Raw genomic sequence first — 16,947 nt, forward strand, 5'->3', positions numbered from 1 at the left:
TTACGACGAAGTTACGCGTCATCGAACCTCTTTCATACGGACGAAGGAAAGAAAAACGAAAAAAGAAAGAACGAAGAAAAAGGAAGAAAGAGAAAGTAAACAGAAAAATACTTCTCCTTGTGCGAGAACTAGATTGATTTTTGTTTCGGCACAATGCGAGCTGACTCCAGCAAGTATGTCCGCAACAAGCAAGGCACTCGAGTTCTTTGATGCTAGAGACCAATAGAAACCAATTTACTTGGCGTTATAGCTACGGACTCGACAGCGCGCACGGCTAACAACGTATCCTCGTTATTGCATCCATTAAAAGATCGTGCGTTGCTCGTATAATGATAAAAAAAAAAAAAAAAAAAAAAAAAATCGGGAGAGAAAACGCGAAATACCGAATAAAACAAACGCGAACGAGTAACGAGCAAACGCACGGCGCTGTGATCTAGAAATTTCCCAAATAGCCGGGAAAATTGGAGTCGAGTATACCGTTGTACACGCACGAGTACCGTGCATTCTGGCCGAATGCGAACGCGTCGAGGTGCAGCGGGGGGTCGCGATCGAAACCCAGGGATCGAGGAAATCTTTTTTGTCGCGCGAACCTCGCGCGCATTGGCTCGCCGTGTTTCGTATCCGCGTATTTTCGGACGATTTTCTCCTCTGTACGTCGCGTGAAAGAGGGGAGACGGAGAACGAGAGAAAGAGGGCTCCTCGCCTCTCTCTTCCTCCCTGCCGCCGTTCGCTCTATTCCCTCCCCTTTGCCGCCTCGTATCTCTGTCTCTGTCGCGTGCCTCGCTCGCCCCTCGACAACGCTCGCGCGCGTCTCTGCGGAACGGGAGGCAACGGACCAGCGTTTAATGTAAATCGCCACGCACGGGCCGCGCGCGTCGGAGTGAGAGGGATGCTCCGAGGAGCGAGGGGGACGCAGGAGGCGGCGGAGCGGTGCGGGGCGGGGTGACGGGATAGAGAGGGCGCAGAGGGCGGCTCGGCGAAGGGGCGACGTCGGGGACGAGGAAACATACATATGTATGGGTAAATGTGTACCTACGCCCGCATCAAGCTCTCTTCCTCCCACTCTCTTTCTTCGCGAGCGAGCGCTCTCTCCCTTTACCGCTTTCTCCCTCCCGCCCTCGCCGCATCTTTCTCCACGGCCCTCTTTCTCCCTTCCTCCCGCATCTCTTTCACTGGATACTACTACCTCCATCCCGTTCGGCGGCCGGTCGACTCTCTTTTTCGTTCTCCAGCTCCATCCCTGTCGCGCTTCCCGCCCGTTCGATCGCCACCGCTTCCTCTCTCGTTGCGCGCTTTCTCGCTTCACCCGCGCCTCTACTATTCCGGCTCACTCTCTCTCTCTCTCTCTCTCTCACTCGAACCCTCCGTCGCTCCTACTCCTCCTTCCATCTCTCTTTCGCGTGACCGTTCCGTGGACGAAGCCGCGCGAGCGCGTCCTTCTTTCTTTTTTTTTTTTTCTTTTCCCTCCCAGCGTTTTTTCCCCCGTCACGCCCCCGGGCCGACGGGTGATTTTTATAATCTGCTACTTGTTGCGCGGCGCGTACCAGCGGCCGGCGTGCGGCCCGCCCGGAAAAACCGGAAAATAGAAGAAAACAAAAGCGAGCGAGCGAGCAGGCGCGGTGCAACGCGGAGACCGGCTACGTCCAGAGGAACCGAACGGGGTGGCCGGCCTGGGCAATGGGCTGGGAGGATGTCGGGGTGGCGGCGGGGGAGGGAAAAAAAAGGAAAAAGGCACCGCGGGACCAGCCGGCGAATTATCCGCGTCGCTGTGTGCGGCCACGCTCGCCTCTGTGAGCGTCTCTGTCCCGCGCGTGCCGCCCGAAAATCCATTTCCACTGCGGAGTTTTTTTTTTTTTTTTTTTCTTTTCTTCCTCCCCTTTTTCCCGTCGCACTACCCCGTTCGCACTATAGCCCGTCGCACGCGTCGCGAAACAGATTTCCGCGTACGGTAAACAGCTGGTCTCGTCCACGGGAAGCTGCTGTCGTTCGACGCACAACACCGTCGGTGGTAAACGCACGGCAGAAAAGCGTCTCTGTCGACGCGGCGACGCGGCTGAAATAAACCGCGAAAGTCAGAGAGGGCCGTGTAAACGCGAGCGAGCAAACAACGAACGCGAGGGACGCGGACGTTGCGTCTATCGCGCGTCTATCGCGCGTTATCCCGTGAGCCTCGAAGGCCGTGGACGCGTTCGAAAGAAAGAAAGAAAGATAGAATGAAAAAAAGAAAGAAAGATGGTAAGAACGCGGATTCTATTAATCGACGGGGTCCGAAGGGACGAAACGCGGCAACTTCGTCTCGCGTAGAGGCGAGGAGCCAGAGAGCCGCGCAAAATGGCTTCCTCCTTTTCAGGAATTATCGCGATGTAGGAAGTCTTGGTCGGCATGGTGGGGGTGGAGGTGGCCGCGGAGCGGCTGTCGGCCGAAAGTTTAAAATAGAATATCTCTCGCGTGTAACTTTCATCGGTCGTCAAAAAATCATGCAGTGTCGTACCTAGCGGGGGGCTCAGCCTCCCACCCGCCTCGCGGCGAGCAACAGAACGAACGAACGAACGAACGAACGGAGGGGCGAGGAGAAAGGAAAGCCGAAAGGGGGAAACCGGCGCGCGGGAAGAACGGCGTGGAACGTAAAGGAAACGACGGGGAGAGCAGCCCTCTCTTCGCGTCGCCATCCGCCAAGCTCTAGGATAGGCCACGCGGTTCGACGTGGATACGGCGGAACGTACTCAGACACATGCACGGGCGCGCCAAGTGTGCCGCGCGCGCTCCATGCATCGCCGTGCAACGCTCGCGCGTGTGTGTCGAGAACGCGCGGGGCACCGCGACGATTTACCGCCGGTAACCCGCGCGTCCAGGCAGGAAGTTCTCGCACAGGCCGAGCAAAGATATTTCACAGCTTTTGTCGATAGCGCCGGTCGATTCCGTATTAGGAATTACCGAGCACAGGCAGACGATCGTTCGTCGTTCCAACATATGGCACCGCCGACCAATCGTGTCCCCGGTTCGCACCGAATCAACCCCCAACCTCTGTCCGCGAGACTTTCTGCCGGTCGAATTTCAAGCTCGAGGATGCCTTCCGGCGGCAGGATATTCCGATAAGGATACCATCGTATCGAGGGCGGGATTTTCCCGCGACTCTTCGCGTCACGGTGCGCGGCCGTGCGCGCTTCCTTCGCAATTCCGTTGTTTCCGCTCGCACTCGCGTTCCAAACTTCGATCGATCGCTCTTCGAATAATTTCTACTCGTGCGGTATCGTGAACGCGATCGATGATCCCTGGAAAGTCGGTAACTTTCTTCGGTACGCGTGACGATGTACGCGACAACTCGATGACCGTGTTACGGTAGGGTGCGGGTTAGTTTAGTCGAAAATTCCTCGGTTCGACTCGACTCGTCAATAAAGATGGAAAGCAAAGGCGAGACTTCTCCGCGAAACGAGATGCGCGGAAAGCGCGGCGTGCCGATCGTTTACCGTTCCTGGTACAGTTGCATAGGAGGCTGCCGCATCGAGCTCTGATTTTCACTCTCCACGCCAATGAATGACGTAGCGAAGATACACCGCGACGGCAACGGCAACGGCGGCGGTGGCGATGGCGGTGGCGGTGGCGGTGGCGGTGGCGGCGGCGGTGGCGGTGGCGGCGGCGGCGCGGCCGACCGATCCGCTCGCTCATATTCGCTAGAGCTCGCGCTCGCCTAGCCGCGCGCGAGTAGAGTACACACGGTGTGATCCGGGGCGCATGCGCAAACGCGTTGCGCGCCGCGACTCGACTCGCCTCGGCCCGACTTCTCGGCTCTCCGTGGCTCGCCCTCCCCGCCGCCAAGGTGCATGCATGCATTCTATGCGGCGTGCACCGCATTAGATGCATTTCTAAGTCGCGCCGCAATAAATCGCAGAAATATCGAAGTGGAGAAGTCTGCCGCGCTGGCCCCAAGAGCCTCGAACGAGAGAAACCGCGGCCGCCCGCGTGACACGCGTCCAACTCGACAATCCGGACAACGCGATCATCCAGCAGGGATCGAGACGCGAATCGAGACGCGAATCGAGACGCGAATCGACCCGACGAACGGACGGCAAAAGAAGGAGGCCGCCGGCTGAGAAACACCGTGAGAGACGCGAAACACTGGACTACTCTCTCTCTCTCTCTCAGACCGCCAGACCGTCGATTTTCATAGAATCCCGATAACCCGGTGTGCGAGGCGTAGTTGGCCGCAGCTCTTCTTCCCGCGACTTCTCTTCTCTTCTCTTGTCTCGACGAGGAAATCCCCAGGGAGGAACAACACGCAACGCTCTCGCCGCCGTTTTGGAGATCAGGTTTTCGTGGCAACGCGCGTTTACGTACGTGCACACGCACGTGCGAAACTGGTGACGTCTTTCTCAACGTGTATCCCATAAATCCCTCTCTCAGCCGGCCAGCTGTGTTGGGGGGGTGGTGGGGGGCGAGCGGGGGGGAAAGGGAATAGGGGGCTGCACGACTGCTCGGAGAAAGCTTTTCTCTTTTTTCATCTCGAACGGTTGAAAAATCGCAAGGCGTCGCCAGTGATCGAGGCCCGCGATAACGCGCTCTCCACGTCGTCCACGTCGAATTAGAATAATAATGATGGACGGTTGTCGTTGGCCGGGCAGGAAGTGATAAAGATTACGTTCAGCGACCCGACCGCGTGCGTGACGCCTCGTGAACGCGCGCGATTTTCACGGAAAAGGGCCGCCACGGATGCGGCAGCATATTCCAAGGAGCAAGAAAAGAATACGACACACTGAGTCACGTGCGAACCAGTCCCTCCCACTTGCGGACGCGGTGCCGCGGATTTCAGTGCACTGAAAATCGTAACATCGCCAACCTCTGGCAGCTCCGCTTCCTCAAACGCCTCGTCCTTTCTTCTTCGTTGGCGATCGAATATCGTCGAGTATCGTCGAGTATCGTCGAGAGGAGATCGGCATCGAGATCCAGATCCAAGATACAACCTCGGAGGTTATCCCGCAGCAGCATTTCATGCGAACGCAGACCAATCGCGTCACGGTGAATGCCGATGGACGCGGGGGATCGCGAGTGAAACAAAGATCGGCAAGATCGGCAAGATCGGGAAAATCGGGAAAATCGGCGAGCAACGAACGGTGCCGCCTCGGAGAACCATAGACGCGCGTGTTGATCGGCGCCTTGTGCGGTGACGAGCCGCGTACGGCCCTGGTGCACGTTTTCGCCGGCACGGTACTTGCGAAAAATTCAACTGTGCCGTGCAGCCGAGTTAATCAGGAAGCACACACGTTTTTCCACGACACGCGCGGAGCACACGAGATTCGACTAGCGACTAGCGACTGGCGACCACAGTGTCTCGTCCTCGGCGTTAGCGTCGTCGTGTGGAACCGCGAACGAGTGTGTGGTCGGAACGATGCACGCGGAGATCATCGGTGCTCGTCAGCCGAGAGATCTTTGAAAGAAAACGGCAGAAAGTGGGAATAATCGACGCGTTCTGTGTACCATCGAGCGAACAATTCTTTACACGCGTCATCCATCGTTTCGCGGAGGTGTTTCGTCCGATCTCTTTTATCCACCGCTTCTCAACGAGGCGGCATTTTCGTCGGGGTGATTGGTGCGCGAGTGAGTGAAACGAGAAAAACTGATCGGTCTCGCGAATTAGTGTCGGATGAACTGGAAACACCGTTCGTACGAAGTGAAAGAGGATGGTGACGAGGACGACGACGACCACGACGACGACGACGACGACGACGACGACGACAAAGGCGGCTGCGGAAACGGCGGCGGCAGCGACGACAACAGCGGCGGCGACGACGACGACGACGACGACAAAGACGACAAAGACGAAGACGACGCCGACGACGACGACGACGACGACGACGAAGACGAAGACGGTAACGACGGTGACGTGTACGAGTACGAGCATGATCAGGACGACGATGACGCGAGGCTGGTAGATCGAAGATCCACTAGACACGAATTTAGGTTCAGGTAAAGTTTCGTCGATGCGACAAAGATCTTACTAATATCGAGCTTCGTGCTTCGTTCGTTATCGATTCGTTCGGAGGCACCTGGCAACGATCGATGATTAAAATAGAAATCCAAGATACAACCAACATAGATCGATCCTTTTCTCCTTTTCTCTACCTATGTATATTGTATCGATCGAACGTTGCAACGGGTCTCTTCGACGATTGTCTTCCGCGCTCGACTCTAACAACTATTAATATATTCCTTGCTTGCAGAACTCTGACCGGTACACGCTTTATGCCGCAAACTAACAAACCGAAAGCCCGCGGATTGGAGGAAAATGGCTGATCCGGACTAGACTCACGCTACTCTCCCTTCTGCTCGTTCTTTCTTTACCTTCCGATCATCGCGTCGTTTTCCAGCTTTCTTCGTTGCTTCGCTGATCTCACGAAAAGCACGCTTCGTTCTTCTCGCTAGACTCCGCAACAGAATTTTTCCACTGGTTACAAAACTACCCATATGCGTGTATTATTTACGAGCAAAAGTTTCCAAAGAGATCGTGGATATTCGCTCGAAACGCGACGAAACTCTCGAGGATCGACCGTAAGCGAGTCATGCCAGGCTTTTGTGGAACGATCGATCGAATAGGTGCCGGAAGGAGAGTGGGTGGCGTACGGAAAATAGAGAGAGAGAGGGAGAGAGAGAGAGTGAGAGAGCGAGAGCGCGAGAGAATGAGAGAGAGAGAGAGAGAGAGAGATGGAGTAGCGTGATGATTAGTTGCAGTGTTTTGGAAAACAATGCGCAAAATTTCGCCGGTGATAAATAATAAAAGAGCGAGTAAAGTGTAACGTCGGGCAAGAGTGAAGTGGCGTGCAGGTCGTGCGTATGAATAAACAACCCGGGCATATGTATTGTCCATTAACGAATAAAAATTAAATAAAACACGAGCAGAGATTGTCGTTTGGAAACTTGAAACATTCATTGTCCCTTCAGCCCGTTATCTTTCCCGGACAGTCGACGGTACGATGGAACGATGGAACGATAGAACGACGGACAAAACGGTGGAAAGATCCGCAACCTCGACGAGAGTCTATTGCCCCGTACCGTACCGTACCGTACCTTTGCCCTTTCCTCCGACACGTACGTATACGATACGAAAAAAAAAAGAAAGAAACAAACGAAAAAAAGAAGAAAGAGAGAAACAAAAAGACGAAAAAGATGAAAAGAATGGAGACAAAGTGGCAAGCGCGTTCCCTATAACGTTACGAGTAAATTTAGCTGGCTGGAAACCCGGTAATGTTGCAATTCACGCAACGCGTACTCGGCTCGCCCCTATCGTATCCGCCTCTCCTCCCCTCTCGCCACCCTTAATTTAAACCCTTAAACAGGTCCGACCTGGTGTGGCACCTTGAAACCTTCTGTCTGCTAACAGGCGACGAGATAATACTCGAGCGAAGGGTACAGCGAAGGAAAAGAGAAAGAGAGGCGAGGAAGACGGTCTCGAGGGGGTAAGAAATATCACGAAGGAGAAAAGAAAATGAAAAAGCCGAGGAATGGAAGAGGAATGCGAAATAATTCCAGATAGGTTGATGCGTCTCTCTCCCCTTTGCTACCCCCCACCTCTGGACACGGGGCATCACCGATGGTCTCGCCCTTCCCTTCCGGGCCCTGTTCCACCCCCCTTTTTTAAGGCGGCCAGCTGCGGGGTCAGTTTTCGACGGGCGCGCGGCGCATTAAGATGCTACGCGCGAAATTTATCATCGACCTCGTGTCATCGTGTCTCGTGACCGCGTGAAAATTCGCTCGCTTGTTCTCGCGTGTATGTAGGTAGCGAAGCAGCAACGCACAACCACCCCCGAGAGTCCCCGATGGAGAGGAACGAACGCCGACCGAAGGAAGAGCGCGAGAGAGAAAGGGAAGAAAAAACAGCGTGGCGCGAGAACAACCGGCGGATTGCTTCTGCAGTGATGAACGCGTGATGGATATTAAATGGGTGCACGGTACGCATCGACAGATTAATTCCATTTCCAACAGGCCCTGCTGCTTTTCGCCAGCAAGGTTTTAACAAATACGCGACCGCGCTGCGAGCCAGACGATCCGAAATATTAACTGTTTGCTTCTCTCTCGCGCGCGCTCTCTCCCTCTCTCTTTCTCTCGCTCCCTTTTTCCTTTTTTTCTTCTTTTTTCTTTTTTTTTTTTTTCGTTTGTCGTTCTATCGTCGCTCGAAATTCCACGAGCAAATATTTGCCGAACATCGATCATTCTCGCGATAGAAAGACGCGATACGAGCATGGTTCCTAACTTTTCTCGCTTAAGCGGCCGAGACTCGTTTTCTCCGTCTGTGTTCTCCGATTCTTCCGGTCACCGTTGCGATCATTCTCCCGTTCAAAAACGATTTTCCCGAGTTTGAAAAGACGACGGGTTCGTTATAATGGAGTCTGTGTTTTCGAAACGTCTAGCGTTAAATTACATTCGCCAAGTCAATTTTACACACGTGAAATTTGCGTTGCTCTGTGCCCGTGAAAATTCCAAAGCTACCCAGTGACAGGAAATTCGAACGCTTCTTTGAAACGCGGCCTGTCAATTCTACCCTCGTTTGCCGTGCCAATCGTTTCGCGTCGTGCAAATAATTAATCGCAAATAATACCGCTTTCCGTGAAAGCTGTGAAAGGGTGAGCAACCCCTAAAAACGCGCGCGCGCGGCTATATCGGCTCGTTTAATTTCGCTAATTTCTTTTCTGCCGTTCACGCGGCCCTCTAACACGAATCGAGGGGCTAGCAGCCCTTACGTTTTCCTTCCGCATCGGTCGCAGACAGAGGACAGAGGACGGAGGACGGTGACAAAGAAAGACCGAAGGAGACGTTAGAGAGTTCGCGAAACGTTAAAAATCTCGTGGGGTTGCTAGAAGGGCGGAACGAAGGAACGAGGGAACGAGAGAAAGTAGCGAGGACGAATCATAGGGAAAATAATTACTTCTCGTGCGCGACGAACGAAAGAGTATCTGTAACCGCGAAGATAATGACGAGAGGATTCCGGTGAAATATTTTGGAAATATTCCTTTATTTAGAGACGAATAGAATGCATACCGCGCTGAAAATTTCTTCGTACTCTATCTATGGTTAACGCATTCGCTGCTACTGACGCGTATCGTCCGTGTCTCGCTTTCCTTCTCAATCGTAAAATATAAAACTCGGAGTAAAATAAAAAACAATAGTATAATTTAAAAGCGCAGTTTGACGCAATTTAAACACGTATCCCGCTTTTAATCGCGTGCAAGTTAACAAGAATAGCAACAAGACCACAAATACTGATTCGAGCTTGAGTATTTCATCGAATCTTTGTAGCCGACTTTCACATTGATAGATATTAAAAAGCTGGAATTTCCCATTAACATCGTACGGACACTTGAAAACAAACAAAAGCGGGGGAAAAAAGAAAAAGAGAAAAGAGAAGAATCTTTTCATCGCCTTATCGCTGCAACCGTTACAGTTAGTACGCGTAGCCCGAATTATCTCGAAACTTAGTCGTTGGATCCTCGTTAATAACTAGAGAAGACGCAGCTCTGCTTGGCTAGTTTTTGTACGTTTCAACGAAAAAGGTTTAGAAAGGCAAACAGCAGGCAGTGAGGTTAAAACAGACATTATTGGAAAACTACAGACATCTCCGACGAAAAATGCATACGGTTGCCGTAAGATGGAAACGATCGTATTTTAGTAGCACCGATGATATTTTCTCGTGTCTTAATTCGAGGTTGAACAATAGCCGCAAGTATCGATCCAAGAAAACAATGACTTTCCAGTTCGCGTAAAAGAACGGAAAAACGTTACCAAAGAATTCTATTATCGTCACGACTGATTGAATCGGCCAATCATCGGCCGGAAATTGGATCTCCTCGTTCCTTTTTAAGCGACAAAAATTTCTCCCTCATCTTCTTATCACTGAATTATCTATAAAAGTTCCGACTAACCGGCTCGTTGTCAGAGAGCCACCACCACACGCTTGAACCGAGGCTAATTTCGTCCTACCCTTCAACGAAAAGCGAAAACTCTGTTTCGAACAGAGCAAACGGCAAAATTGTTAAACTCGAGCGACGAATTTCGGGCATCGAACTGAAATCGAAGCCGTTTTCTTCGAGAAAGTACGAGAAAGAAAAAAAAAAAAAAGAAAAGAAAAAAAAGAATAGGAAAGAAGAAACCGTGTTCGAATCATCGAGGCGTTATTGATTAAAACAATCGACGAGACCACTTTCCGCGATGCGACTTTCGAGAGGAAGGCGCAAGAACGAGCGACAGAGAAAGAAAAGGACAAAGTGGCAGAGGGGGACAGAACGTTGGAGAGAGGGTGGATCGACAACGGGAAAAGATGGCGTAAAAATGGAGGGTGAAAAATACGAGTGGGATGGGGGTCACGGGAATTCCCACCCTCTCGACGCTCCTTCGCGGATGTTCCATTGGGAATACTCGGGAAGATTTCCAAATTTCGTATCCCCGAGGCGCGTGGCAACTTTTTAAGACGTCTTCCATTAGCGGAGGGTCCGATAGGGATTGTTTAGTCGCATGATTTACAAATGGAGATTGCCTTAAAAGAGGCTCGTGACCGTTCATCGAACGAAGAGGTTCGACCATTTCGCTCCGCCGCAAAAAAATTAACATACTAAATCTTTTTTCTTTTCCGAGTTGAAAAGCGGTAGAAGCTGTTCCTATCCTATGTTAGGTTTCGTGAAATTCGAATAACAAACCAAGTAAAAGTAAGAAAAAGAACGAGTATCGACGCGTCCAAAAGCAAAACGCGGCCGCGTCATCTATCGCGAGACAATCCGATATACTACACCATCGGTTAGATTTTCTGAAGAGGAGCGAGTGGCGATGCTTTCGTCAGGTGATCGTCGATGTATCGTTTATCACGATATCACATTAGCGATGCTTGATTGGAAAAATGTATATGATCGTACGAAAGTATCGGACCAACTAAATGATACGTAACGTAACGTGCATAGATCTAGTTGGTAAATGGTATGACGAAATTTTTTGCGACCACCGTATTATCCAAAGATAACCAATTCGATATAACCGTAGCAGAGAGAAGCGTGAATAATCCGTTTTCCTCGAATGGATGCGTTTCCCGTCCCCTGATAAATGTGTTCCGCGGTTTCGTTCGAAGAGACAATGCAGGAGGAGCCCGGTATCAGATCGAAAAAGCGGAAGATCTAATTTTACAAATATTCGCACATTCCGAGTAATTCAAGGCTGCGACTGAGGCTAGCAGGTAGACGGGTGTGGGGGAAGGCAGCAGCACCGAGTTAAAACAAACATTTTTGCGCGTGCGAGCTTCGGCCATAAAGCTCTGCCCGGCCAAATGCATTGGCCGGCAGTTGCATAACACTCTAGAATAGCATCGGAAAATGGTGGACCTTCTCTCGCGGCTGGCTTTTTCTTTTTCGGTCTGCATCAGCCGTTCTACGACGTCTCTATACCGAGAATTGGTTGCCCGGCTCTCCCTTCCCGACGAACGCGAGGTTCATCTTGGAACACGGAAAATATACCGACTGGCTACTTCTTTGCCGCGCGTCGACTCCGAAATGGCTGCTAATTGGGCGCAGCTTTTGTCAAGCAAAGAACGACGATACTACGGGCGATTAATCCAGGGAACAAAGCAGGAGAGACAAACGAAATTTCGACGCATATAGGTTAGCCGAGGATCGGAAGGCACGATCGAATCGGTGCCAAAAATATTTTACTTCCGGGAAAGAAAATATAAATGCCTCGTATACAATGAATCGAACGCGGTTTTCTTTTCTCCGAACACGCGCCTACACCGATATTGTCAGGCAATTTAGAATGCAATCTGTACACGACAGTTTACGCTATTTTCGACCTTAAACGAGCCTTGCATCCTACAAACAAATCTATTTGTCTGGCGCGAAAAATGACAGAAGCGACTAAGCGATAACTAATAACTTTTCGAGTCTCAGCCATCCGTACTATACTTTGGCCAAGACGAACACGCTGCGTGTTCGAGAGAAAGAGAAACACGATTGGTTTTGCCCGAGTACTACAAGTCTCGATCTCGATCCGCGATCGCGTGTTACGCAACCGAGAGCCGTTCAAAACCGATCGAAAATAGCACGCGAAATGGCGGTTATTTTTTGGAGGGCTCGGGGAAGGGGGGGGAGAGAGAGAGAGAGAGAGAGAGAGAGAGAACGAGGCGTATCAGAAGCGACTCTTTAGCCAAACGCCGATGTCTAAAAACGATGTCTCTTACGTTGCAAAACGTAGTCTGTCGAGTGTCTCGGAGAAACTCGATTTCCTGGGTTCAACGTCCACAGGGGGGAGGAGGAGGAGGAGGAGAAGGAGAAGGTCCCTCTCGATCTGTCGAATCCTTTCGAGGTGTCTAAGGCAATTAAAATTATTTATTAAAAGACACCGGTCGAAAGTAAAGAAAGAGAGGGGGGAGAGAGAGAGAGAGAGAGAGCACGCAGAGGGACCATGGAGAGACGCGATCCGATTAAAATCTAATTTTTCACGGATACTCTCTTAATTAAAACATTAAATTGATTGCGGCGTAAGGTTGAGGTGGCGAGGGGGGTACCGTCTTCTCGAGGACGGGACGTAGCAACGAGAGGCAGGGTCGAAGAAAAAGAGAGGAGGCAACGGAGGTGGGAGAAGTGGAGGAAAAGACAGGGTGGAGGTTCGCGCGAAAATAAATGAAAATGAAATCAATTATAAAACTGTTTGAGGAGACTCCGAGGAGCAGGCAGTAACCGATGGACGGATAGACGGACGGATAGACGGACGCGGACGGACGGATGGACTGGTACAGGTCGATCTTGAATTTTCTTAATTAAAAATCTACAGACTTTGCTTTCAATTAAAAACCGAAATGCCACGGCTCGCTCGTTACCGGTTTTCCAGTTCCTCCGAGGGGCCACGAAATAGCATCTTCTTGCTGATCGAACCCGTTGATAGAACAACAAACTCGAGCGAAGACGACGTGACGCGACGCGACGCGACGCATATTTTTCGTCTTTCGTGGCAATGCAATCTTAAAATTTAAAATTTTTAACGTCGATCAGTCCCGTTTAAACAACATCTTCTTTGTCCATTTCGTCTTCGGATCACGCATAACGCAAGCTTCTTCCATTTCCGTGAATATTTCGAAAATATCGATCGCCGCGAGATCAGCCTGGATCCCTGGCATTTTTACAAACTTTCCTTTCTCGACCACACGTTAGACAGGATATAGATAGAAATCAACGCGAAAATTAGAAAATCAGCGCACGATGGTTGGACGAGTATCACGACGAGTTTAAGATTTTTCTCGCGAGAGGGTGAAGATTCGTCGAGTCGAGTCGAGTCGAGTCGATTCGAGAGAGAAAGCGCGAAAGGGTGAAAGGGTGAAAGGTTGAAAGGGAGAAAGAGTGAGAGTGGCTCTCTAATCTTCGCGAGATTTTCGCGGCACGAAGACATTGCCTCGATTTATGATCCTCCTAAATCTCGACCGTCCTCCCCTTGGCCAGGCTCCTTTGTCCCTGGACACTTTTGCACTTTTAAAACTTACTTCGCCGCGGAAATTTCATTATAAGTGTCGTGGCTCTCGTCGCGGCGATAAGGCGACGCCAACTTGCCCAAGGCGCCGCTTGCCGCTTTACATCGCGGCCTTTTGAAATATCGCCGCCTGGATTTCACCGCCTCTCGTCCTTTCCTTCTGTTTCGGCCCCGCGGACTTTTCCACGACTTAATCAGCGCGGGCGCGCCACTTTATAGATAAACAAAGTTAACATGTTGCGAACTCGCCACACCGAAATATTGCCGCTGAATTGCCAGCCGCGCTTCCACGGGAAAAACTCAACAACTCGCGAAAGTCCACGGGTGTTGTAATCAGCGTCGCGATTCTTCCCAGCTTCCATGGAAGCCGAAAGAGATCAAACAAAATCTAATCTTTCCAAATTCCCGTCACAAGCATCGCTGTGTCTATCCTCTCGTCCATTTCGACGTCCTTTCGAACATATCGATCAAGTCGGATCAACGTTATCCGCACGATAGAAAACCGCCGGTGGATTGCACGTCGATCCTCTAAACAAAGGCTCCATCAGGTTGTTCCCTCGTTCGACAACTTCGTATCGTAGATACTTCTTCTTAACCGCCAAGCGAAGCCGCGGAAGGACAGAGTCATCTCTTCGGAGTCTCCGAGTAAAACGTTCGATGGTTCGTTCGTAGTCGAGTCGAAGGCGTCGAGTTAAGGATCGGAGGCGAAAAAGATTGAGAGGTCGAACGCTTCGGAATTAGTCAACGTGCGCTTTTCGCAAATTCGTTCGGAGACAATAGAGCCGTTGGGTCCTCCGGTTCCCTTTTTTTACGACCTTCTGCCTGCTTTGTTCGCCGCCGAAGACAGACCAGACACGCGAATATAAAGGGAAGAGAGCGGAACAATGAAGGTTTGGGCGACGCGGCGTGACCTCGAGATGAAACGAGGCCAGCCACACACAGGCCAACCAGTTAACCACGGTTTCGCCACGATTTTACCACGATTTTACCACGACTTTACCGCGAAAAGCTGAAAAATCACGAGCTGTCACGAGATTCGTAAAATCCCAGCCGAACCCTTTGCCGAAGATAATGCGCCTCATCCTCTTCCGGGCTCGGTTTAGCGAGATTACAGTGTAATCGCGATTCCTCGATGGCGAAGAGTGCAGCTGCTGCTAACGGAGGTAGCGGCATATGCTGCGTGGTCGGCAGTGCTCTTCCGATTATCCACATGCTACGCGTATACCTTGGAGAGAATGGACATCTGGCCTGCCCGCGGTGCTTGGCGGATTATTTGCTCGTTTGTTCCTTAGCCGCGTAACCGATAGACGCACGATACGCCACTCGCAAGAACCTGACGAAATTCCGCCGCGGAGACCAAAGTTCGATCCAACTGCATTTGGGTTAACGTCGAACCAACCGAAAAGACGCCGGCGTATATACGCGACGACTAATCGTTTGACGGAACGAACGAACGGTAGTAAATCAGGAACCGGGACGAAAATCAATCTACGCGAGCTTCTTTCCGCGAAAAGAATTCGCGTCGAGGACTCGAAACATCGGCAACTCTCGATCTCACTCGCTCTTGGCCAACGACCATTTGCTTCCATTTAACCCGTTGCCTTAATCGACCGAGTTAACTCGGGCGCAGGAAACTGCATACACGAAAAGGTTTCACCGCCAGTTAACTCGGGCTGCCTCCAATTTTCTCGCGTTTCTACTTCTCTACCTAATAACCGACATATCTCGGGGATAATGATCACGATATTTATCGGTATTTATCGGCAATGTCCGCGTGTTTCCTCGTCCATAGGTGGTCACAGACTGGCGATAAAGACGTTGCTCGACTCGAAAAGCACGCGAAGACGGCGAGGTAACAAAGGGCAGGATATGGGATATAATGTTTTGCCAATAACCAGCGAAGCAAATTTCTTCGACGAAGCGATAGTATCTTCTTTCGAAACGAACGAAATAAAAGCACCTGACAGACAGACAGACAGACAGAGAGTGAGTGTGTGTGTGTGTGTGAGAGAGAGAGAGAGAGACGAATGAAGAACTAGGCGCTATCTTCGTCTCGACATCTTCAAGCAAAGTGTCCAACAACGTTGGAGGTTGGGTAGAAAGTACTCGAAGAATAGCTAGCGACTGAAGGGTAGCTCGAGAGGGTGGCCACGGTTGAATCGGCCGCAAATTGCGGCGAAAAAGGTAAAAGTTGCCCGCTTAACTTTCTTCCGCGCGGAGGTTGAGGTTGGCCTGTGATTTTTGTTTTCATTTGATTACCTTCGTTCTCCCTGGCGGGGCTCGCGGCGCGGCGCGGCGCGGCGCGGCACGACGCGGCGGCAACGTTCTACTCGAGGGGGTGAAAAACGGCTGGTTAGCAACGTGGAGGGTGCGTGGAAGTTGGCGAAAGCGCGCCACGAGATTCCGTTATTTTCACGGACTGGAATCGATAGGGGCTGCCCATACACGTAGCTGGTTGGTGGCGTGGCGTGGCGTGGTTGCGTGTGTGCGAACGTGTGTCGACGCGTTAGGTTGGGTTAGGTTAAGCACGCGCTTAGCCCGATAGCGCAGCTAGGTCACATCGCACGCTAGGTGTTTACAACGGGGAAGAGACCACGCGAGAATTCAGGTGCCATGACCTACCGCGAAAAAGGAGTCGCGTGGCCAAAATCTTCCTCCCTACTGACCTTCCTCCGCCATCGTTCTCGCCGGTTCTCCGTCGCGGTCGTAACTTTCCAGCCTCGACTCTTCGAGGGATTACTTTCTCATTTAGATTTTATCTGATGCTCGCGCGCCGTCTCCACTTCTTGCCTTCCTCTCAGACGGCCATTTCCCGCGGCTCTTTCTCGCGGCCAGGCTTCTCCTTTGTTTTTACTAATTACCCGGGACAAGCGAGCCATCCAGCTTCCTCCCTCGTCTTTCCAGCCGTCTTGTCCGCCGATCATTAGGCGGCCGGCCAAGAAGGGTGTCCTCTCTTCACCGACTTCCTCCTCCTTTACCCTTGTTTTAAATAACGCCACGAAACTATTGTCCCAACCATTGTTCGACGAACGGCGTTCTTGAAACCCGTGAAATCGTCGATATTTTCACGTCCATGCTCGTGCCCCGCGATGGCTGCCGACCAACGTACCGAACGATGATCCGACGTTGCGTTGGTCCGAACGCGGCAACGTACAACAATCGGCCGGATCGCGTGGAAGGGAAGGTGCGCGAAAGAATTCGGCCGGCCCGTCCAGCGGGGTCGAATTCGTCTATCCGACAGCGGTCCGTTGCAGCTGGCGCGGCAAAAAATCAGCCCCGATTGTTTTATCGTCCCCAGCGGTTCTATCCGTTGGTCAACCGGTCCTCCTCTCCTTATTATGATTATCCTGTATATAGCGAAGGGTCGTCGAAGGGACGTCGAAGGGAGGGAGAGAAAGAGAGAGAGAGAGAGAGCTGCACGCTCTCATCGCACCTTTAGCGCGACGCGATTCGATTCGGAAC

The 16,947-nt window shown here is 51.6% G+C and overlaps 2 protein-coding genes across 5 annotated transcripts in view; both read left to right on the forward strand.

Moving 5' to 3' along the window:
* LOC139992617 (protein daughterless) overlaps positions 1-16,947 on the forward strand; it is a 358,939-nt gene that overhangs the window by 243,946 nt on the left and 98,046 nt on the right. The window lies entirely within an intron of this gene.
* Positions 4,459-16,947, forward strand: part of LOC139992632 (uncharacterized) — a 28,403-nt gene continuing 15,914 nt past the window's right edge. Inside the window, exons 1-2 of one of the 3 annotated variants that reach the window (XM_072013651.1) lie at positions 4,459-5,961; positions 6,216-6,887. In XM_072013651.1, the coding sequence (XP_071869752.1) occupies positions 5,639-5,961; positions 6,216-6,288 (396 nt within the window). In that variant the 5' untranslated portion in view covers positions 4,459-5,638 and the 3' untranslated portion in view covers positions 6,289-6,887. Of the gene's footprint in view, positions 5,962-6,215; positions 6,888-16,947 lie in introns of those variants that run through there. The other 2 variants (XR_011801166.1, XM_072013650.2) reach the window with 2 other exon arrangements.

The sequence above is a fragment of the Bombus fervidus genome, chromosome 12 (assembly GCF_041682495.2).
Source record: "Bombus fervidus isolate BK054 chromosome 12, iyBomFerv1, whole genome shotgun sequence".
In the NCBI taxonomy this organism is placed as follows: Eukaryota; Metazoa; Arthropoda; class Insecta; order Hymenoptera; family Apidae; genus Bombus; species Bombus fervidus.